At 40.1% G+C, this 25528-nt stretch overlaps 1 protein-coding gene across 4 annotated transcripts in view; it reads left to right on the top strand.

The window, feature by feature from the left end:
- LOC122779250 (glutamate receptor 3-like) overlaps positions 1–23451 on the top strand; it is a 72767-nt gene extending 49316 nt beyond the window's left edge. Inside the window, exons 12-16 of one of the 4 annotated variants that reach the window (XM_044041417.1) lie at positions 555–753; positions 4834–5081; positions 20384–20498; positions 21613–21861; positions 22256–23451. In XM_044041417.1, the coding sequence (XP_043897352.1) occupies positions 555–753; positions 4834–5081; positions 20384–20498; positions 21613–21858 (808 nt within the window). In that variant the 3' untranslated portion in view covers positions 21859–21861; positions 22256–23451. Of the gene's footprint in view, positions 1–554; positions 754–4833; positions 5082–5835; positions 5951–20383; positions 20499–21612; positions 21862–22255 lie in introns of those variants that run through there. The other 3 variants (XM_044041416.1, XM_044041418.1, XM_044041420.1) reach the window with 3 other exon arrangements.
- Positions 23452–25528: the final 2077 nt, after the last annotated feature.

Below are 25528 nucleotides of genomic sequence, written 5' to 3'. Positions count from 1 at the left end.
TTTTGTTTTGAGAATTTTGTTCTATATAGCCACAGCTGCCCCTAATTCTTCTCCGTTGGATACTGACCTAAAAGTTTCAAATGCCCCCCCGTCTTTATGAAGGATTTACAAAGAACAGGATGGGAGCATGTGTGACAGGGAGCTTTGGCTCATCACGCTGTTTTGTGCTACTCCCGAATGGTTGTATTCCCTACGGCCTAAATTTGTGGTGCACAGTGTCACATTTCACGTTCAATAACCAGATCAAAGAATAACAAATGCATCCACTCAACATCAGACTCATAAACTGACGACCTGGCACGAGGAAGTGCTCACAGTTACTTGGCAACATCAAGGAAAAGTTCATGGCCTGGCTTAATTCACTGAAGACAGGAAATGCACACAGTATCGTATGGTATATGACTGTGGAATTAACCCAAGCAATCTTGGCTCCATTCTGGAGCAACAGAGGTCTGGCAAAGTGTCAAGCACTGGAGAGAAGTAGGAAGAACACATCCTCCTACAGATTTCAGCACACTGCTCTCACGTCTGTCTGCTTTACTTCCTCCTCTCAGGTCTCTTTCAGGGCGTATCGTCGGAGGAGTGTGGTGGTTCTTCACCCTCATCATCATCTCGTCCTACACGGCCAACCTGGCTGCCTTCCTCACCGTGGAGAGGATGGTCTCTCCGATCGAGAGCGCTGAAGACTTGGCCAAGCAGACAGAGATTGCCTACGGGACATTAGACTCAGGCTCCACTAAAGAGTTCTTTAGGGTGAGTGTCTCATGTGGCCGACGTCTTTGCTGTCTTTGCTGTCTTTGCTGCTGTAACTGTAGTTAATGTTGGCCGAATGCTGAAAAAGTGTCCGGAGATTTAGCGTGGGTTTTTGGGATTCATTACCTGCCAGGTCATTTATTCAAAGGAACAATCAATAATATGATGTCTATAATTGCATTGTGCCCTGATACAGCATTCAAATTACAACACACACCGTAATAATATGATAGTTAATAACTTATACGTTTTTTATTCAGTGCATAACTCAGTGGAACAGAACTTCCATGTGCAGTGTGTAAGAATGTGTGACATCTAAAGCTCTGTTCATACCTTTCCTTTACTACGGTGGCCTTTACATGCCAGAAAGGATATTGTTCTTCTTTATTTGCACTTAACTCGTCCACTGTAGAAACATGTCCCTGCGAGATGTTGTTCTCCATAAAATAATTAAGACCCTTGCCTGAAGTACATAAGCACAAAAGCCTATTCTCAAGCTACACAACCCACACAGTTTTTATTTTTTATTTCTAAGCAATTATTATACACTTATACAAATATACTTATGGGTATTATATAAAATATCTGCCAATAAACCCTCCTAAATGTTACACACTGGACCATTAACTGTTACTGAGGCAGTAAGCAAATAAAAGAAAATTGCATTTGTTTTGTTAAGTCATTTTAAACGTGTCATCCTGTTTCTACTTTGATAACCACACACTTAATTATGAGTTCCACTGTTATTAGTGGTTGCAAATTCCACTATGGTTTCAACATTAACTTTCTTGAAGTCTACCAAAATTGAAATGCTTTTCCAGCTCTGCATTTTTTGACAACAAGGAATAACGCTCTCAATCTTGCTCTCAATAAACCAAACTGCTCAGCCTCGGGGGAACCTGCGCTTATATGTACTCGAGATTAATTTCTACCTTCACTACAGTAAAGTGCTCCCGAAGCAAAGTTGCATATATCGTAATTTTTAAAAAAAACAACGCTTTATACTTAATAAAACTAATAATTCAACATCAGGTAGTTCAGGCCTTTTAGTGGGCAATGTAGAAGATTGTGTATTCTGTATGTATAGGTCTTTTACATTTCTAGTAGATTATCTTTTTTTTGCAATCCATTTCAGGCTTGCTACTGTCACTTTTGAGCAGAGAGCAAATCAAAATATAATCAAATTTAAACATGCATAGCTTTCAGGCGAAAAGCCAAAACACATTTTAGTGCAATTTCATTCTTGTTTAGCAGTGGAGGGGGAGTGCATTTGCAGATGTGTGTGAAAACTGATTCAGTGTTTAAAGTATCCAGTCAAGAGGTTATGTGTCTGGTTTCCATGTGGATAGTGTGGCAGGTCTATTATGGCACAGACTTGGAATGATAGAGAACGATATAAGACATGACATGCAACAACATATGTAATCAAAGTATTCAAATATACAAATATGATATTAAAGAGCTATAAACAAGGACAATGTATAAAATATTAGAATAAAATATAAAAATATTAGTCATTGTACAGCGTCGACTGCTGTCAGGTCTGACAACATTAGTGCCGGCCTTCAATCTGCTCCTGACAAGCATACATCTTCATGCAACGCAGGCAAAGAATCGCTGTCTTCACAGCCTGTCATCAGCTATTACTGTCATGTTTACACAAACACGCAGACGAACTGAAGCTGGGCATATGTGACGACTGACGACTCAAGCCCACAGTTTATTACATCTCGAGTGAATTATTGTTCACTGATTGTTCAGTGGCGTTTGCAGACATTTGGAAGGACAGGGGCGAGAATTAAAAGAGCAGACAGCACTGAATATCATTTCCTCTAAGGACACTCTTTGGGATACTGTCATGTAGGGACAGTAGGGAACTTCTTAATGGCACCCGTTTTGATTGGAATGGGTGGCATTAGAAATTCACTCCTTTATGAACAAACATTTTTTTTATTTATTATTTATTTTTGCTTTCAAGGCTACAAATGAATGGCAGCCAGTAGAATACTTCCTTATGTTTTTACCGCTCTACAGAGCTCTTTAGCGCGCCACGTTTTTGTCCATTAGGGAACAAGCCACTGCTGGTCAACACTCAATCTCGATAAAAGTGGCTACATGGGCAGCATTTATTTATTTAACAAGCTACAAATAACCAGGTAAAAGTATAGAGCAGCACCCAGTTATCAAACAATTGAACATACAGTATGAATCCCACTGAGTGTAAAGCCTAGAGATTCACAGTTGATACCTGTTAGTACTAGTGTCCACTCACATGTGCCGTGGTGTGTCATCGACTGTATTTCCCTCTAAATGGTAACATCATTTAATAAAACTGACATCATGCTCCATTGAAGATGACCTGACACTAGAGATTGAGTCCATTAACTCCTCGTGAAAATGTTCGCTGATGTTATAAATCAAGTGAGAAGTGGAAGCTGGTTTTCCCATAGACTTCTATTAAAACAGTATTGTTTTTGTACGGCTATCTCGTCCTCTATGATAATACATGTTATATTTACTGGAGACATAATGGCACAGCAGCCATGGTCTGAGCACGTTAACGGTGGCTCGGTTCAGTTCATGGAAGTCGGGACCGTGTGACAGTGAAGCAGCATGCTCCCTGAGACTGAGGGAGGTGAAAGGAACTCACGCAGCCATGGTTAATGTGCTTATTTACACCTGTGATTCTCCTACTGTGTCCTGTCACGGCTGATAAACAAAGGGCCCAAACACAGGTGCATCTCAATCAATTATTACTATTATTATCATTCTGTGCTGCATGAATGAAGTGTCACAAGCCTTCATTTGTTTTAGTTTTAACCCAAATTTCGATCACACTGCTGATCTAAATCTAATATGTAGTCTATGTAGTCTGTGTTGGAAATGAGTGCTCGAATCAAACAATAAAAAATCAGAAAAAGTTTTAGAATTAAAAAAAAAGTTGCTCCAAAGTTTGGAGGGCCTGATGTTGGAGGCTTGTTTTCTTCCTGTCAGATTATGATGCTGACTGACATGTCCTGAAGAGAAGCCCCTGAATACATTTGGGGGAAATGTTTCTGCACTTTAAGCTCAGAAGAAAAAGCTCACATTAGCCCCATGTAGTGCAGATTCTTGATCCCCCCTCTCCCCCTTCTATCGTAGACAGCTGTGTACTCCTGCTCCCTGGTGACGGGTGATCAGACTGTTTTCAGGCCATTTTTAGTAATGTAGTGTGTCAGAGCAGGACTGTGCTGTTCATGTCTGTAGCTGCTCCAGCTGGCAGCTGAACGAGCCACTGATGTGAAGCTGTCAGTCCTGGAGAGAGCAGGTCATACGGCACCACAAAAAAAAAAAAAAAAACAATATCTCAGCTGGTATTTGGCTTTATATCATGAGCAAAGTGTCAGTGCCTGATCAAATGTGATTTCCTTTTCTTTTTCTTTCATCACCAGTCGTTCTTGTTTGAGCAGAGAAGATGCTCTAAAGTGCAATTCGACTGATAAATCTCTTTATATGCAGATGTTATATTGGTTTTAAGGGATAACATGTTCCTTTAGTAGTTATTAACCTCTCTTGGTCCCATGATAAATACAAATATTTGTTTTAACTAGCTGCCAATTGATTAAAACATAATTTGCTGTGATTAAATGTAATTTTTTTTCCCATCCATTCAAAAATGACTATGATTAATGTAGAATTAGCACAAATATACTCATATTTTAAATAGTGTTAAAGATTTAAATGTAGATACAGGTTTACACCTTTGTAAATATACACTTATAAAAACAGCAAAACAGAACACAGGCCAAAGTAAAGAGCATGATTAAACTATATGTAATTTAGAATTGATTTAAAGAAACTTTTGGAAAACCTTGTTATTTCATTTTCTTTCTCAGGAGTGTGTACAGGTCTTTAATCTCTTTACCTTCTTTACCTCTCTTATGTCTCCCGTTTTATGAAAAGATAATGGAGCAGTTTGTATGAATTATTATGAGATACAAAGTGGGAATTAAGTGTTGTTAAAAATGTCTAACTACTGTCTTTTTGAAGAACATGACTTCACTTCTTCTGTCTCTTCTCTCTCTTTGTCCTCAAATGCAGCGCTCCAAAATAGCCGTTTATGAGAAAATGTGGTCATACATGAAATCGGCAGAACCCTCAGTGTTTGCCAAGACAACACCGGACGGAGTTGCCCGGGTACGAAAGTCGAAGGGCAAGTTCGCCTTTCTACTTGAGTCCACTATGAACGAGTACATAGAGCAGCGGAAGCCATGCGACACCATGAAAGTGGGCGGTAACCTCGACTCTAAGGGCTACGGCGTGGCCACACCCAAAGGCTCTGCATTAAGGTGGGTGGGATAATATAACAATATCGTCCATGTTGTTATAGTATTCCACCTACCCTGATGTCTCCTTTTGTCATTCTCTTCTTCCTCACCCCTTAATTCTTCTTTTGTGTTTCCTCTAACGCTTTAATGAGTGAACAGTATTTTTTGAGTTATTTGAATTGAACCAACATGTTCAGCCATTTTCTGTTCTGTCCAGTGTATCTGGTTTGTGTCTTTGCTTCTGTCTTCTTTCTCTTGAGGTATTTTTTTTGTAGAATAGCCACCATTTGAATGTTGATGTGCACCATCACCTTCTTGCTCTTTCCCCTTCTCCACCTGTTCTCCCTCTCTCCTGGTTTCTGTGATGCCCCTTTTTCTTCTTTTTTTTTTGCATTGCTTCTAGTTCAACACTGAAATATTCATTTTTGATGACGTTGCTAGTTAAAATGATGCTCTGTCAGTTGTGATGAATGTTAAGCTGCATGCTGGATGTGCCGATTTCTAATTCAACGATGACAGAATATCCCCATCCCGCACACTTCAAGTTACAAGCAATGTGACCCTCCATGCCACCTCTCTAATATTTAACGTTTTCTTTGCTGTAAAAAGTTCTTCTCACCCTCCCACACCAGTGAAATTCTTTACCAATTTGTCCCTCCCGTGCTCCCCTTTATGAACCATTGATATTTATCACTATTCTTCACTATTATTATTCTATATTAGATTTCTCACGGACCTGTTCATTTTCTTACAAGCTATGTTTTATCGTTTCAAGAAATGCTGTTAACCTGGCAGTGTTAAAACTGAATGAGCAAGGCCTCTTGGACAAATTGAAAAACAAATGGTGGTACGACAAGGGAGAGTGCGGCAGCGGGGGAGGTGACTCTAAGGTCAGCCTCAATGTCACCAAAGTCGGGTATCCTAGAACAGAGTAATCGGCAAGGCTGTCGTCACTGACTCATTTTGGACCCAAATTCTTAGCGGTTTTCCTGTATTGTAACGGTGCAAATGTGGTCAAATGGGAACCCTTCACTTGGCTAATGGAGCAGAGGTAATTGCAGGATTAATAGAAGGTTGATATTGTGTTTGTGACAGAGTAGTTGTTTGTGTTCTTTGGCTTGTGGCTATGAAAGACGGAAACAAGCTTCCCCCTCTGTTTTTTATATCTACAGGCCAACATGAAAGCTTTGTATTTGACATGATCAATATTCCAAAGTTGAAAGATGAATGCACTCTCCAATCAGCCATCTGGGAGTTATAGGCACGGGAAACAGCGTTGTCTTGAGGGGACTAAGCATCAACAGGCAAACGTGAGAATTCTAATGACAGAGTGAAAACTAACGGTCCAAACTTTTTTTTGTCCAACATCCTCTCACTGATAGTCCAGCGTAATACTGACAGGAATCTTTGGTTGGTCTTGATCCAAAGGCCAGTCAAAGGCTGACCATGGCAACCCCGACCTGGTTAACCCTGCAGTTAGTAATGTGCAAGTGATGTGTTCGACCAGGGGCTCCATTTGTACAAACAGATTTGATTTGAAAACAAAGAAGAGGAAGTACATACTCATGTGCACATGCTTTATAGCATTTAATATCCTTCCTTTTACAAGTTTGTGGCTGCGCACATCAGGCTCAGCTCTGCAGAATAGCTGGGACCTCTCATGTCCTGTAAGGGTGCTATATGTAAGAAATGTGTGATATTAAGGCATAAAAGGACCATGGTATGTCATCGGAGATTAAGAAAACACGTAGAGTCGCCCACTATGGGTGACCAACATGACCAAACCTCAAAAGCCTCACGACCCGTCTCAAAAACGTCTTCACGTAAGAAGAAACGAACAGTGGAGATGCGTAAAAATATAGCTGGCTCAGCGTGAAGATCAAATTGACAGCAATCGATATTTAACGTGTACGATGTTTTTACAGTCGTCTTTTCTCAACATGTGATAATTCTCTGCTGCTGCTCTAAATCTTACTTGATTTTACCACAGACACGACTTTTTGTTGGTACTGCAACAAAAAATACTCGTGCGGCCCAAAGAGCAATTTTCCCATTGACCACAATAGTAAAAGAGAAGTCTGTAAAAACTCGAGACATGGACATATGCATGTATAGATCTTTATATTCTATATTTTTGATTAATGGGGTGGATTTGTAAAAGTGTTCTAAAGGCCATAAAAAGCCCAAAAAAATTTATATTTCCCAGAGTGACGTCATACCTGTGTACGAGCACAGCAAAGCGCGGCCATGCGGCGTCTCGGGAACAGTGCTACTGTCAGGGAACCGTACGACGTGAAAACTTCATGAGAAAGGTAAATAAATGAAGGCAATGAGGAGTTTTCTTTTACACTTTTTAAAATAATACGACAAAGCAGGTTTTAGTTATTTATTCGTCGCTCATTAGCATTTATTTTCAAACTTATTATCGACGTATTAACAAGCTGCTGTGTGGATTCATTGAGGAGGAGACCTGCGGTCACTTCACCACTGATTCACATGAACACGTGAATTAGAGTTAAAGTGAAAGAATGTGGAGTTGTAAAACTACTTTTAACACGTTGTTATTGTTCCTAATAATATGATCATGGGCCTGACTTGATTTGAATATTTTATGATTATTATATTAACCATAAATTGTAATTATAGTGATAAGTCAGCTTTATTTGTTAACCACCTATACAAAAACAGTTACAAATTTGAACATTGAAATTTAAACCAAAATATAAAGCGTAGCAATGAGACCAAAAAATCATGGTTATTATTCAATGCAACATTTAGTATTTTACAACATTTTTGATTATTCGCATACAGTTTATCTGTGAATGGAAAAAAAACAACATTTAAACTAATAGCCACGGTCAGTGAAATTAACTATTAAATTGGTAATTCTAACCTTTTTTTTACGTCATTATACTTTTCAACTTACTGTATTTACTATCAGTTGGTTTTGCCATTTATTTATTACTAGTTCGAATTACATAGATTTATTCATTATAAAGTGTAATAGGAAATAGGAAGAAAACACCAACAAGTAACAAACAAAACGTGAACGTAAATTAAACACAACGAGGAAACGTGGACTCCTCCTGGCTTAGTGCGGTCCGCGCCCTCCCCTGTCGATAAATCTAATTGGAATCATCCACTTCCTGTTTGCCAGTCGGACCTTCCACGCACACACGCGGAGCCACCAGGAGCAGGAGGAGACACGGAGGAGACACCGAGGAGCAGCGAGGAGCAGCGGGGACAAACGTGGTAACTGCTGCTTAAAAATGATCCACACATTTCTTAGATGTTCTGTTGACGCTCTGTTCACACCTGCTGTTTACATCCGACCTGAGTGATCCGATCACAGGTGTTCAGATTACACCTGCTACTGCTGCTAATGTGACGTCACTGCTCCGTAGGAACACACACCTTTCATTTCATTTCATTTCATTTCATTTCTCTTCACATACAAATGATGTTGTTTTCTGTTTGTTACACAAACACAAAGAATCCAGGAAATGTTAATGTTATTATTTTTCTCCACAATCGAAATATTGATGGAAATGATGATTCTCAAATGTCTTTTTTTTATCCACAAACCAAAAATTATTCTGTTTTAATTATTTCTTTGTTATAAGGAACAAAGAAACCGGAAAATTATCAACATTTTAATAAAACAGAAACCAATTAACAAAAAAAACAGTCGATTATTAAAATATTTGACAGTTAAATTAGTAATTGTACTTTTATGTATTTAAAAAAAAAAATCATCAGACACCATGATGTGATTTATCGTATATCGTATATTACGATATACTGACACAACAGTGCAAGTGAGCACTTGGCACCATCTAGTGGACTGAAATTAAATGTTTATTTAGTTATTTTTTAATGCTAATCCACAAAAAAGTTTGATGTTTATCAGTTAAAAAATATATGGTAAATAAAAGAATACTTTGATATAATATTACTACACACACTGTCGCCATAGTTATCTGTATTTGTTTTTGCCCCCACCACCATCACTACTAATAATACCACAGAAAATGCACTTTTAGGGATGTACCATTTTTATGAAAACAATCGCTAGTTGCAGCTCTAGAACAAACAAATTGTCTCCATATGTATTTGTTTATGGAGCAGTGAAGTAGGATTCACCTGTGATTTCATCACCTCAGACTGACGTTAACAGCACTTGTCAACAGAGCCTCTGTTTAATGTGTCTGCATTGATTTTCATTGTTAACATGTGACTTTAGTCAACACTTGTTTGCTGGTTTTTCATGCTTCAGCCAGTCCACATCAACCACAGCTGTTTGGATGTTAACACATAAACTTGTGCCTGGTGCAGCAAACACACTCATTTTGGCCAAAGATGCCACAATAAACCTTCTTTATTCAAAACACTTTAGTTCAGCTTACTGCACCTTCTAAATACCATTATTCCTCACTACGTCACTAATCTTTCAGCCACTCCCACATTTATACTACACACACACTCAACAGCTGCAGTTCAACGGACAGTTTGGACTTTTCTCAAGTCTGCTTGTACACATCATCAACACTCACTTTGTCCATCAAGCAGCCTGGAACACACACCCTTGCTCTTCCTGATGACATGGCTGACAGCAGGGACAGCCTAAGGTCTCTTTCCTTGTGTCCCTGCTATCAGCCATGTTATCAGTGAGAGTCAGTGTCTGGAACACACGCTGCTTCATGGACAAAGTCACTCCTGATGCTTATACAACCACACTTCACAAAACACCAAACACTGGGACTGGTTGAGGCATTCAAACTCTCACAAGTGAAGTCTACTTTTCTATGGACGACTGAAAGTGCCAGAATGAAATCAATAAATACACCATTAAATAATGACTCCAATGTGTCATTAATTAATTCATTAAAAGAAGAATTCAAAACATCAATGTGGTTTAAATGTGCCATTAATTCTTTAAAAAAAACAATTATTTGATGTAAAGAAAAAAACATATCGTATTACTTGACTATTTAATGAATGATTTCATTCCTGTGTTGCAGTGCATTGATGTGATGCTGATGGGTGACTTTGACACATCAAATCAGTTCATCATGCACTGCAACACAGGAATGAAATCATTCATTAAATAGTCAAGTAATACTATATGTTTTTTTTAATATCAAATGATTTGGTATTTTAATGAATTAATGACACATTTAATAACACATAGTAGTTTGTTCTTCTTTTAATTAATTAATGACACATTTGAGTCATTATTTAATGGTTATTTATTGATTTCATTCTGCCACTTGCACTCCTCCATAGTTTTCACCTGTTAACAATGGAAAACTGATGTGCACACATTAATCACACAGAAGTCTAATTGATGTGCTGATGATTTTTAAGCATCAGTTACTGAACACCGGTACCCTGACTGTGTGGTCAACAGTCCAGAGAGTGGACCCCTGTCAATTTTTTTTGTGTTTTTATGGCTTTTTTTGGGAATTCCATTGGCCAAAAATGTCAAATAAAATGGTATAACCCCCTCTTGTTATCAGTGGGTGAGGCCGGGGGAGCACAGCCCAGCCCCAACCTCCCACCACTACAATCGCAGTGTGAGCGCGCGTAGCTTGGCCCCGGCGCCGGGGCCAGGTATTCGGAGCGTGCTGGATTTGAACCAGCCACGGCCGGACTGGCACAACCTTGCGGTTGCGGACAAATCCACCACGCCACGAACCCTTTCGATTGTTGGATAAGCTCCGGGCGTTTTTCACTCTTCACTTTGGCTGTGGAACCTTAAACGTTGAAGTATAAAGGAATCGAACTCTCAACGTCAGGACTGAAAGGCAGCTCTCTAACCAGTTGAGCTAACTGTCCACTCTCTTCCTCTTGTTTTCGCAGACTTATTTACTCTCTGCGTTGAATATTGTGCCTAAAAATACACTTCATTTAGGATTCGAACCCCTGACCTCAGGAACTCAAGACTTTCTCTTAACCACATGAGCTATTTGTCCTTGTGTGTTGTGTACCAACCTTTGGAAGTCTTTCAATAATGGATTACCCATGACTCCATGACCTCAGACTCATGAGATATTTAAGAATGTCTGTCCTCCATCCTGGGCCAGATGTTCGGTGTAGTGGTTAGTGCTCTTGCCTTTGCAACAAGAGGACCTGGGTTCGAGACCCAGTGAGAACAAGTCTCTTTCTGCATGGAGTTTTCCATGTTCTCCCCGTGTGTGCGTGGCTTTTCTCCCGGTTCTCTGGCTTCCCTCCCACAGTCCATCAATCATGTACCGCTTTGTCCTCCACTGGAGGGTCACGGTCACGGGGGGGTTGTGCGGTGGTAAGCTCAGCTCTCACAGGCTGGGGTGCACCCTGGACTGTTCGCCAGTCCATTCAAAACATGCAATACGGGGATTAGGTAAATTTCCACACTGTTCTACTCAAACATTCACTTGATGTAAGATTCGAACCCGTGACCATAGGAACTCCAGTCCTTCACCCAACCACATGAGCTATATGTCCTTGTTAGCTTTTTTGGTCCAATTTGGAAATCTTTCAATAATAGAACCCATGACTTTGAAAAAACATCAGCCTGATGAAATATTTATCAACGTCTGTCCCACCTCATGGGTAACATGTTTGGTGTAGTGGTTAGTGCTCTTGCCTTTGTATCAAGAGAATCCAGGTTCAATCCCAGCTTGGAACACTCTTTCTGCATGGAGTTTTTCATGTTCTCCCCGTGTGTGCCTGGCTTTTCTCCCGGTTCTCTAGCTTCCCTCCCACAGTCCATCAATCATCTACCGCTTTGTCCTCCACTGGAGGGTCACGGTCACGGGGGGGGGGCTGTGTGGTGGCAAGCTCAGCTGTCACAGGCTGGGGTGCAGCCTGGACTGTTCGCCAGTCCATTCAAAACATGCAATACGGGGATTAGGTAAATTTCCGCACTGTTCTACTCAAACATTCACTTGATGTAAGATTCGAACCCGTGACCATAGGAACTCCAGTCCTTCACCCAACCACATGAGCTATATGTCCTTGTTAGCTTTTTTGGGCCAATTTGGAGATCTTTCAATAATAGAACCCATGACTTTGAAAAAAACATCAGCCTGATGAAATATTTATCAACGTCTGTCCCACCTCATGGGTAACATGTTTGGTGTAGTGGTTAGTGCTCTTGCCTTTGTATAAAGAGAATCCAGGTTCAATCCCAGCTTGGAACACTCTTTCTGCATGGAGTTTTTCATGTTCTCCCCGTGTGTGCCTGGCTTTTCTCCCGGTTCTCTGGCTTCCCTCCCACAGTCCATCAATCATCTACCGCTTTGTCCTCCACTGGAGGGTCACGGTCACGGGGGGGGCTGTGTGGTGGCAAGCTCAGCTGTCACAGCCTGCGGTGCAGCCTGGACTGTTCGCCAGTCCATTCAAAACATGCAATACGGGGATTAGGTAAATTTCCGCAGTGTTCTACTCAAACATTCACTTGATGTAAGATTCGAACCCGTGACCATAGGAACTCCAGTCCTTCACCCAACCACATGAGCTATATGTCCTTGTTAGCTTTTTTGGTCCAATTTGGAAATCTTTCAATAATAGAACCCATGACTTTGAAAAAACATCAGCCTGATGAAATATTTATCAACGTCTGTCCCACCTCATGGGTAACATGTTTGGTGTAGTGGTTAGTGCTCTTGCCTTTGTATCAAGAGAATCTAGGTTCAATCCCAGCTTGGAACACTCTTTCTGCATGGAGTTTTTCATGTTCTCCCCGTGTGTGCCTGGCTTTTCTCCCGGTTCTCTGGCTTCCCTCCCACAGTCCATCAATCATCTACCGCTTTGTCCTCCACTGGAGGGTCACGGTCACGGGGGGGCTGTGTGGTGGCAAGCTCAGCTGTCACAGCCTGCGGTGCAGCCTGGACTGTTCGCCAGTCCATTCAAAACATGCAATACGGGGATTAGGTAAATTTCCGCAGTGTTCTACTCAAACATTCACTTGATGTAAGATTCGAACCCGTGACCATAGGAACTCCAGTCCTTCACCCAACCACATGAGCTATATGTCCTTGTTAGCTTTTTTGGTCCAATTTGGAAATCTTTCAATAATAGAACCCATGACTTTGAAAAAACATCAGCCTGATGAAATATTTATCAACGTCTGTCCCACCTCATGGGTAACATGTTTGGTGTAGTGGTTAGTGCTCTTACCTTTGTATCAAGAGAATCTAGGTTCAATCCCAGCTTGGAACACTCTTTCTGCATGGAGTTTTTCATGTTCTCCCCGTGTGTGCGTGGCTTTTCTCCCGGTTCTCTGGCTTCCCTCCCACAGTCCATCAATCATCTACCGCTTTGTCCTCCACTGGAGGGTCACAGTCATGGGGGGTGTGCGGTGGCGAGCTCAGCTGTCACAGGGTGGGGTGCACCCTGGACTGTTCGCCAGTCCATTCAAAACATGCAATACCGGGATTAGGTAAATTTGCACACTGTTCGACTTAAACATTGACTTGAAGAAAGATTTGAACCCCTGACCATAGGAACTCCAGTCCTTCACCCAACCACATGAGCTATATGTCCTTGTTGGGTTTATTACCCAATTTGGAAATCTTTCAATAATAGAACCCATGACTTTGAAAAAACATCATCCTGATGAAATATTTATCAACGTCTGTCCCACCTCATGGGTAACATGGTTGGTGTAGTAGCTAGTGCGCTTGTCTTTGTATCAAGAGAATCCAGGTTCAATCCCAGCTTGGAACACTCTTTCTGCATGGAGTTTTTCATGTTCTCCCCGTGTGTGCGTGGCTTTTCTCCCGGTTCTCTGGCTTCCCTCCCACAGTCCATCAATCATCTACCGCTTTGTCCTCCACTGGAGGGTCACAGTCATGGGGGGTGTGCGGTGGCGAGCTCAGCTGTCACAGGGTGGGGTGCACCCTGGACTGTTCGCCAGTCCATTCAAAACATGCAATACCGGGATTAGGTAAATTTGCACACTGTTCGACTTAAACATTGACTTGAAGAAAGATTCGAACCCCTGACCATAGGAACTCCAGTCCTTCACCCAACCACATGAGCTATATGTCCTTGTTGGGTTTATTACCCAATTTGGAAATCTTTCAATAATAGAACCCATGACTTTGAAAAAACATCAGCCTGATGAAATATTTATCAACGTCTGTCCCACCTCATGGGTAACATGGTTGGTGTAGTAGCTAGTGCGCTTGTCTTTGTATCAAGAGAATCCAGGTTCAATCCCAGCTTGGAACACTCTTTCTGCATGGAGTTTTTCATGTTCTCCCCGTGTATGTGTGGCTTTTCTCCTGGTTCTCTGGCTTCCCTCCCACAGTCCATCAATCATCTACCGCTTTGTCCTCCACTGGAGGGTCACGGTCATGGGGGGCTGCTGTGGCAAGGTCAGCTGTCATAGGGTGTGGTGCACCGTGGACTGTTCACCACTCCATTCAAAACATGCAATACGGGGATTAGGTACATTTCCACAATGTTCTACTTCAACATTCACTTGATGTAAGATTCGAACCCCTGACCATAGGAACTCCAGTGCTTCACCCAACCACATGAGCTATACATCATTGTTGGCTTTTTTGGTCCAATTTGGAAATCTTTCAATAATTGAACCCATGACTTTGAAAAAAACATCAGCCTGATGAAATATTTATCAACGTTTGTCCCACCTCACGGGTAACATGGTTGGTGTAGTGGTTAGTGCTCTTGCCTTTGCATCGAGAGTATCCAGGTTCAATCCCAGCTTGGAACAAAGATCTTTCTACATGGAGCTTTTCATGTTCTCCCTGTGTGTGCGTGACTTTTCTCTGGGTACTCTGGCTTCCCTCCCACAGTCCATCAATCATCTACCGATTTGTCCTCCACCGGAGGGTCGCCGTGGGTGCTGTGCCACTCTCAGCTGTCATAGGGTCATAGGTGGCGTGCACCCTGGACACTTCGCCAGTACGTTCAAAACATGCAAAACATGCAATACAGGCATTAGGTAAATTTCCACACTGTTCTACTTAAGCATTGACTTGACGAAAGATTCGAACCCCTGACCATAGGAACTCTAGTCCATCACCCAACCACGTGAGCTATATGTCCTTGTTTGGTTTATTGCCCAATTTGGAAATCTTTCAATAATAGAACCCATGACTTTGAAAAAACATCAGCCTGATGAAATATTTATCAACGTCTGTCCCACCTCATGGGTAACATGGTTGGTGTAGTGGTTAGTGCTCTTGCCTTTGCATCGAGAGAATCCAGGTTCAATCCCAACTTGAAACAATCTTTCTGCATGGAGTTTTTCATGTTCTCCCCGTGTATGTGGGGCTTTTCTCCTGGTTCTCTGGCTTCTTCCCACAGTCCATGCTGTGCACCCTGGACTGTTCGCCACTCCATTCAAAACATGCAATACGGGGATTAGGTAAATTTCCACACTGTTCTACTTAAACATATACTTGATGTAAGATTCAAACCCCTGACCATAGGAACGCCAGTCTGTCATTTAACCACACGAGCTATACTTCCTTGTTTGCTTTTTCATTCAATTTGGAAGTCTTAATTACAGAATATTTACAAATCCATAGTTTAAAGCCCAAAGCAAACGTGCCATCTGTATTCATGAAATCCACTATAGCATACGTCAATAGCGTGCTCCCATCATGCCTTTCGCTGTTTATGGACGCGCCAAGCAAGTCGAGAAATGTGCAAGTCGAGAAATGGAGCCAAAGGGGCGGTGCTCTATCCAGTTCTTATTATACATCCATGGGCGTCTCTTAAAGTAGCTTTCTCCACCATTATCCAGCCGTAAACTCCCGCTTCTTCAGCCTTCATTAATTTGAGCAGCGCCATCACGAGGAGACATGAAGAAGCGACACTCGGCAAGAGAAACTGGCGGGGATTCAAGTATCGGTTTACCCCGACATATCGATTATCATATTGGGCGAGGAAGGATGATGATATATGATCAAATCAATATTTTGTCCCACCCCGAACAGTACTCACTAATGGTTGCTGTTGCACATGTTTTACATATAGCACCTTTAAAACAGTGACACTGATTTATTACTATCAAATCTGTTGTGCAACCATACTATAAATGAGGCCCCTGATCTTTTGTTTCAGACGCACCAGGCTCGTAAAAGCCCGTTCTGTGGATCCATCTCTGCCTCCGCTCTGCAGCTTGCCTCATGACCACAGCACTCGTGGCATAGTGTGAGAGAAGAGACGTGAGGCGAAACTTTCTGTTATCGACGGTAGTCATTCATTTCTGAGTGAGCAGAATATGGATACTATCAAGTGGGATAACACTAAGAAGAGGCCGTCTCCTTTCACTAGCTTGATCCCCTCGGTTAGAAAAGCGAGTTCACCGTCACGTCTGACTGCCATGTTTCTCTGTTTTTATTTCACTTTCAGAAAACGCACGTGTGGGTAATTTAACAATGGAAATATATTGTGTGTAACTACCACTGAGGAAAATATCACATAAAAACAATGTCATTTCATCACTGGGCTGATACAATCTAAAGGAACACAGAGTATATTTGTTCAAAGGGTAAAATAGAGGTATTTTTATATGAATATTAATATCATATTTGTATTAATCAAAGTATTTGCATCACTGTGGGTAATTTATGTGATGTTTGTTTAACTTGACATCGTACAGAATGGATTTAAATCCAACTCATGAAATATTTGGATTAAGACTTAATTTCAGAGAATTTAATGCATAGATGTAATGTACTCAGATTAATATGCACAAGGAGTTCAGAAAATTGTCTCAAATAGTTTCAGGTTAGAACAAATTGTGATGGAGAAGTGAGCTGATGAGAGGGTGAAACACTGACCCCAGAAATCCTAACTTTTGAGGCTGAACTCATTTTCCACATTTATATAAATACTGTTCACTTACACGTCATTTTAGTATATAAAGTGCTCTTAACTGCAAAGAGAAGCTGTAAAATGTATCTATGGACGTAACGCTTCTTTTTTTAGACGTTTATGGCACTAAAATGTAATCGTGAGCAAACGGTCACATAACTTGTTTTGTTCCTGCAGCTGCATATAATAAACATTATAGTGAGTTACCGAACAGCCGATTAAACATTCATACACTCTTAGCGAACGCTAAAGAGGGGGAATTAAACTGAAGTGAGGCTTGCTTTAGTAACACGGGACATAAATAGACAAAAATATACACGCTTCTATTTTTAAATTCATACATATACATATATATATATATATATATATATCACTTTGCAATTGGAGAGAAGATAGTGTGAATAAGAGAAAACATACAAAAGGATCCAGGAGCCTCTACCTAATAATAGCACATAGTTAAAAAATAATGACTTGTATAATAAATAAGCACAGAAATAGAGAATTAGATAAATGTTTCTTTCGTTGGTTTTAGTCATTAGAGTTTCCTCTAAAATTCGTACTTTAGAGTGGACTTGTTTGTGCAGCCTGCGTTTCAAATCGTTGTAAATTTGTGTTTATGAATTAGTGTTTTAGAGTCATGAGGGAAAAATGGTTCTGCTGCTCTGGGTTATCGTGTCAGTTTGAGCTGTTTAATAGAAAAAACACTCTCAGCTCTCTGTAATCTGATAATAATGAGCAAACTGAAAAATAGCTCACTGTTTAACACAGATTAATGTCAAAACTGCTCCAAGACATGGAAAGAATGTGTTTTCTGCCAGTTTAGATATTTGCGTCATAAATTCCTCTATGTTCAAAGTCAAGAGGCTTAAAGATATGACAAAGCATTCATTCAAATGTCCAGCCAATGATATAAACATAGCAATCGACAGTATGTCAGTGTCTTAGTTTGATGTTAATAGTTTAAAAAGGGGAACTATGGTGTTTCTTCACTGTGAACACTCACTGCAGTATATTATGTAGAAGTGCACGATCGCCACCTGGTGGTGAAAGCCTTTAATATTGATGTATGTGTATTTATTGAAGCGTAGGGAAAAGGGAAGTCATTAGAGTCGATTCCTCTTTCCGGACATCGTTCACTTGACCGCAAACCATTTTCTTAAGCTGCTGTTCCCAGCAGAAATTAAAAATGGCAATTTATTGTGACCCAGTTCAAAGTACGCAGAGCAAATTTGTGCCTGGCCATTTCCATAACATATTGTACTAATTAAACCGGCACTTATCCAAGAAATATTTGTTTTCTAATTAAAAAATAAAATAAAATGTCCTCACCTTTTCGTCACCTTACAGAACATGCCCACAACTGTTGTATTAATAGGACAAAATAACAGAGTGTGCATAACTATTTACCCCCCTAATGTCAATACTGATACGACGCCTGCTGGTGATGGTGTTCTTTGGGTCATGTGTGGTGATGGGTTTTCTTTGATGGCTGTAAAGTTCTATTTTAGTGTCATCAGACCAGAGCACCTTCCTCCATACACTCCTGCAGGGTTACCTTAGGTCTCTGTGCTGCCGCTCTGATTAATGCCCTCCTTGCCCGGTCCGTGAGTTTTGGTGGGCGGTCGTCTCTTGGCAGGTTTGCTTTTTATTTGGATATTTGTTTTATAACCCTGACTTGTACTTCCCAACAACAACATGGTCCCTTACTTGTTTGGAGAGTTCCTTGGTCTTCATGGCAGTGTTTGGTTAGTGGTGCCTCTTGCTGACAGATCATGTGACACCTAGATTGCACACAGGTGGACATCATTTCACTAATTATCTGACTTCTGAATAATTGGTTGCACCAGAGCTTTTTATGGGCTTCATAACAAAGGGGGTGAATACATATGCACATGACAATTTTAAGTTTATTATTTCTAAAAGAAAATAGTTTTATGTATATATTCTCATTTCACTTCACCAACTGAGACTATTGTGTTCTGATCCATCACATAAAATTCAGATTTAAAAAAAAAAAACGAACTAAAGGCTGTAATGTAACAAGATATGTTAGATAAGATATGTAATGGATGTGAATATTGGCACAGAGCTCAGTATAAACCGAGAGAAAGCAACTCTCCAAAACATCAGAGTAAGATATAATAATAATCACCTAACAATTTTCCTTGCAATAATTTGATTTAATTAGAAAATAAACTATAAACTACTTCAGTTTATATTTATTTAATTGTCATTCTACTTTATCAAATTTCCTCATTTAGATATCTGCCTGGTAACACTTTTTACTACGGTGCTGTTAGGATTAATGGTAATATCATAGTAATCACAACATATTTCTGTAGTAATCATCAATTAATGGTTTAGCAATAATTAATTTCAACTGTACAATCTGCTAATGATCAAGTTTGATTCACAAACATTCGTCATGTAAAGGCAGTATATCATGAATATTAATGAAACTATACGTTTTTAGTGCTATAATGTGACCTATACTCCAAACCCATCTTTTTAAATGGGGACAAGCTGTCCTGAGCTATTTCCTATTAAGGCATATACTATATTATTATACGTCAATGGAAGCATTTGTTAATGCTGATTTTAGCTGTTATTCCCAAACGGATGGAATATTTCCTTCCTTAAAAGCCTTTTTATTTCTGCGTTCGCCCTGATTCATCAAGTGATACAACAAAAAAACACACACACACACACAACAGTGGTGAATGCAATATATTTGACAGTGTTGAATTACACACACTAGTGATTGTTCTGGAAGGAAATCAGCCTGGAGATTAGGCAGTTGTGGAAAATTGAGCATAATGTCTCGCAAAACAACCCCAATTTCTTTTTTTTTTTTAATCCATTTTTTTGGGTTGAATTTGATTGAGACTCTCACATCGTAACTTTTCTCCATCGCGTCTTACTGCACCATCAGTAAACTACTATAAAATAATTTCCAACATTCTGTGTTAAAGCTTATTTTGATAGAAAAGGCTGATTTGTGAGACATTACTCGTCAGTCGCTGTTGATTCAAATTGGACTGCTGTGTTTTGTCTGTTAGTCAAGAAAGGGTTCCTGTTAGATTCACCTCGCTAAACATCAAAAAAGGCTGCACATTGTAAAAAAAAATGCTGATTATTATTATTATTATTTTCTGTCATTCAGCAAAAGCTACGCAGCAGCCGCTTTCTTCTGCATCTTCAAATCTTTCTTCTTGTGATCAGTATGTGCCGATTACTCAAAGCGATACAGCTGGGGTCTGGCATGCTAGGGTAGTCATGGATTATGAAAGGTCACATATTTATATTTATGTATATCTCTATATATCTATATATATATACTGCAGTATTGCTTGCTATTTGTGATGTGTTGGCCAGGACCCTACTCTATCGCTTTGCACAGTATAAAGTAGTTTTTTTTTTAAAAAGTTGAATAACATAAAATAACATAATAAAATGTTATTTATGTTATTTCCCACGTGAAGAACTCCTGTAAACCTTGCAGTATTGAAACTCAGTGAACAAGGCATCTTAGACAAGCTGAAAAACAAATGGTGGTACGATAAGGGTGAATGTGGAACCAAGGACTCTGGAAGTAAGGTCAGTCGCTGCAGGTCTTTTTATACTGATTGCAAAATGCATTTTGACCTTAACTGTTCATATGCAAACATCGACAGCACATATTCTCAGTCAGACATTTTTAATCACGACATCTTGAACACACTCGCTTGTCTGCTCTCAGGATTAGAAACAAACAACACATGTAAGACATTTGCTTTACACATAGTCCCAGTTTATTTACACTCCTATCACAATTCATGACATCGACGTGACTTACTCAGGATTTGTAAAACTGAAGCATGATTACACCCCTCCCATTTTATCCATACCATAAATTACAAATAAAAAGTGGAGTCACAGAATTGAAACCATTATACTGCTATTGTGTCATATTGAAATTTAGTTTATTGGTGTTCTTATTCATTTGTATGCAAAGTGCATCCGTTCACTCAGACATGAGCGGCCATAGTTTCCCCCAAAGGCATCCTCACACTGACTAAGTCCAAACTGACCTTTAAATACCATCGGAGCACAAAGTGGTCGGATGGCATTTACTAGTCATGTCTCATAGACGCAGCGTCAGAGTCAGGAACATTTTCTTACCCCTTGTTTTCTTAAAAAAGCCACATAACTGAATTCCAGGTACAAAGAGTCCAGTTATCTGCCTCCAAGTTCATAAAATGTCCCCCAGGTTTAGAGTGCAAATGGTAAAACTCACATAAATGAATTTCAATATTATTAGTTTGGCTTTTAATAGCAGCAAAATGGTTCAGTTCGCCTTCCACACGCTTGCCACTTTGATTGTACAAATGCAGTGTGTTGAGGTTTGAGCAGCTACAGTCTGATAGTGAATCGAGGGTTTTAATCTAGACCTGTACGACCACGACCGCCTTCCGTGAGAGGGTGAAGCAGGACAGACTCTCTACATTCACCAGTTATTCAGACTAGAATTCATCAAACTCTCAGGCTTAATTAGCAGCTACATCTCAGAGGGTTTCCAGACATTACTATCAATCTATTCAGAGTTAGTGAAGCATTAGTGCAGCACGATGTACGTACATGTAGGGTTTACTGCATGTTAGTGTAGGTACAGGCTACAGCCTCAAAACGCCACTTCAAAAAAAGTCTTAACGGTGGTCTTTACCTCCCCCAGGACAAGACAAGTGCATTAAGCCTGAGCAACGTGGCAGGAGTCTTCTATATTCTGGTAGGAGGGCTTGGCCTTGCTATGACCGTGGCTCTGATAGAGTTCTGCTATAAGTCACGACAAGAAACTAAAAAACTGAAGCTGGAGAAAAACGCTCAGAACTTTAAGCCAGCCCCTCCAGCAAACAGCCAGAATTTTGCCACGTACCGTGAAGGCTACAATGTGTACGGGACAGAGAGCGTTAAAATCTAGAAGGTAAGTCTTTGCTTGTTGCCTTTAATTCAGTCAATGTATGATATTAAGGGATGCACGATATTGGACTGTCCGATACCGATACCGATACTGATACTGACCGATACAGATTCCCGTCCTAAGCGTAACAAAAGTGATTTATTTAGAAGTGCCACAAGGGGGAGCCTTCATCTCCCTCGTCGCTGCAGTAGCTCATGATTTAAATTAAAATGCCAGTTTTTCACTTAAAATGACCTGGTGACCAGCAGAGAAAACCCCTTAAGTTTTGTTGTTTTTTCAACTTAAATTGGATAACGTTTCCGTTACAAAAAGGGAAGTATTGCCCTTTACTAGTACTAGCGCCTCAGTGCATCCACCAGTGGTTTCATTCAAATCTCCCAATGTCTTGGCCCTGCAGAGATCAATCTTGTGATGCATCTGGATGGAAAAAGCCACTGTGTGTGAACCCGACACCTCGAGGCCGGCATCCTGGAGACAACAGCCTTCCTCCTCATCAGCTTGGGACACAAGCCTAAAGTTAACAAGTGCTCATTTCGGTTCGTGAGACCCGTCACACTAACAGAGGGCAATGACACAACAGGGCTTTTGCTTCTGGAAACATGGGATTTGCCTCTTGTAGTGCCTTATGGAGCATTTCAGCATCATGGCAATGCATTTACAATTTGACTCACAACAGGAAAAAAATAATAATAATAAAACAATCCATGGAACTGTGGCAACGCGTTGCTTCAAATGACAATTAGATGAACTGTTGTGATTTTTGTTTTTTTTTCCATTTCGAAGAAGAAGAAGAACCATGATTTGCAGTGAGAACACCCTGAAGTCACTGGAATTCTTTTTGTGGTGAAATGTTGAGTTGGATAAATATATTTAGTGCAGTAAAAGTCATTTTCTTGTTTTACTCTAAGACTATTTTCAGTGTCATAATATTTAGGACAAGCATCCATCAGTAAGGATATAGGTATCAATAAAACGAACATTGTGCCCCAGCTTTCAATAATAGGAAACTAGTGGTCATCTGACAATGCTTAGGTGGTGTTAACTTTTAAAGCCTGTTGGACATCGTGTATTCACGTAGATGCTTGTTTTAAATCAACTCTGTCTTGACTGCCACAATTTTCAAACGAGACAGGTTGTTTTTTTGTTTTTTTTTGATTATTGAAATGAGGTCTGCTTTTAATCACTCTGTGCCATATTTTTCAATTCAGACAATTTAGAAAAAACGACCAGCCCATTTTTACGTCACAGCATATTGAGATGATTTGAAGTGAGCGTGCGGTCTACATTGTCGTGTAAATGCAGCGTCCGCAGCTCGGAATCTCAACGTTTGTTTTTTAACGCCATAGCTTCGTTGGTTGTGCTGAGCTTTCTGTGCCCACGTGTTAAGCAGAACATGAGCTGGTGAAACTGTACATCGAGGGAAGTGCTACGAAAACATGTGTCTGTTTGTATAAGTGAACTTTTCTATAAACTGGAGGAACTAAAAAATGTAAAAAAAAAAAAAGAAGCTATACCACGTATGACATCATATGTTTAAGTAGATCAGGCTTTCTCATCCTTTTTGTTCCCAGATAAAGTGCATGTGAATTTGATGATCGTTTTACACAACTGCAAATCAAAACGGATCCTGGTTTATTGTCCAGTAATGACATTCGTGTCAACTTTTCTTTCTTTTTTTTTTTATTAAATTCCCCCCAGTTCATTTGTAAAAGTACCTCAGCCATGAGAGTTGCATGTATGGACACAATGAACCTCTGTGTGGAGGTCATGTACAGAGGATTTTATTACATTTCCTTAATAAAGACAGTTTGTATTTATTTTATTTGTTTCAATTCTTCCTTTTCTACACATAAAAGTGTTGTACGCTGCTACTGATGCAAGTTTACTTAACATAACAATAGTCACAGTCACTGTTTGTGCTAGAAAATGTAAAATAAAGACATTGGAGATGCACAAAATAATACTGTACCCCAACAATAACTTATATTAATATCATAAAGCACAGGTTTATGACGTTTAATTTTTGAAAGTTATATTTTTTAACACTTAATATTGGACAGTGGATGTTGACATACTATACTAAGACTTTTGTTGACACGCTATTTTTGGCAATTTATATTTGGCCAATTGTCATCATTCTATATTCAGACATATTTCATATGAAGTCAGGTTTTGCATTGAAAACACACGCGTGCATAGTTAAACGGTGATCGTGTGTTTACACGCGGAGCAGTGACGTCACATTAGCAGCAGCAGGCGTAATCTGAACACCTGTGAGCGACCACTCGGGTCGGCAGCTGGGCCTATTACAATGCACAGAGCGCCATCTGCTGGTTTGTTTATTTATTTTTTGTAATAGTACCAGTAAAATGCAGTAAAATCAGTGGTGTAGTCCAGAGTATATCTGTGAGCCACCCTGACCCTCCTCTGTCTCTAATTGGCTGGTACGCGCTGCTTTCACTGATTGGATTGGTTAACTTTAGGCATGAGGACTGATGAGCCAATCAGAGGCCGAGTAGGGCGGGTCATGCACCTCAGGTGCCAGTGCGGTGTGTGTGTGTGTGTGTGTGTGAGTGAGTTTTCAGCAGACACATAACAACCGCCCCGAGCTTTGGAAAACGCGAAAAGCATGAGCTTCAGACCCGTGCTCCTCCACCACAAGCCCCGCCCAGCACTGACGTCACTGAGCGCGAGCAACTCCTGATGCGTTCAGCGTACAATCTATGAAGAGGAAATATCAGCCTCCACGGTGGAAATCATCAGTATTTATGTTCAAAGTTGTTATTTATGTTAAGTTTATCTGATTGGTTTTGATGTTTGGAAGAGAATGATTTGTGTGTTTTATTTAATATGAAATATGAACAAGGATGCAAGTACTGAAATAAAAGCAACTTTTCCCGGTGAGGGTTCAACACCTAGACTTTTTCTGCAGTTTTTCCTCAGTTTTACACAAACGCCTGACGACATTAGCCGCTACATGTCTTTCCGCTCCGTTTCGTCGCTCGCTGCGGCTGCCTCCTCGTCTCCTCTCCCCCGTCGTTGCCTCAAACATGACACCGGCGTTGAGCGTGACCGGCTGATGATTGGCTGTTCTGCCTTAAGTCCCGCCTCTCTTGGTGTGTTAGATTTATTGTTCAGCTGGTGCTGAGGAGGCGGGAACTAGCTGGTTCATAGTTCACACGCTACAGAGTTTTGACTTATTTTCCATCAATGTCAGTCACTTTTGGACATATGGCACTTACTTAATTACACATTACTTAATTATCATATCAACAAGCTGTGTTTAAATATCCATGTGAAATAATTGAGACAATTGTTCAAACGCAATTAAGCGTTCATTTTCACAGATACAATTCTTATTTTATTAGTCATGTTTGTTCCAATTTTATTAAGTCCGTTTTTATTTCTGTTAAAATTGTAACACTATTGTATTTTTTAATTGATGACTGTATATTATTGCTGGTAAAGTGTCTGATCCACACATTTCATTGAATGAATCTTGCCTATTATAAGAGATGGGGATTGTTTTTGGGGCATCGTCAGCAAGTAGATTACCAACATTAAATGGGGAAATACTTGGGTGATCTCCTAACCGCCAACCAGAAGATTTAAATAAACATTTATTTGTGTATGATGAGTAATATCAAACACAGTAGGTTTCCTGAGAAAC

Source organism: Solea senegalensis, linkage group LG13 (assembly GCF_019176455.1).
Source record: "Solea senegalensis isolate Sse05_10M linkage group LG13, IFAPA_SoseM_1, whole genome shotgun sequence".
NCBI lineage: Eukaryota > Metazoa > Chordata > Actinopteri > Pleuronectiformes > Soleidae > Solea > Solea senegalensis.
Note: the sequence above shows the minus strand (reverse complement) of the source record. Positions and strands in the feature narration are given on the sequence as shown.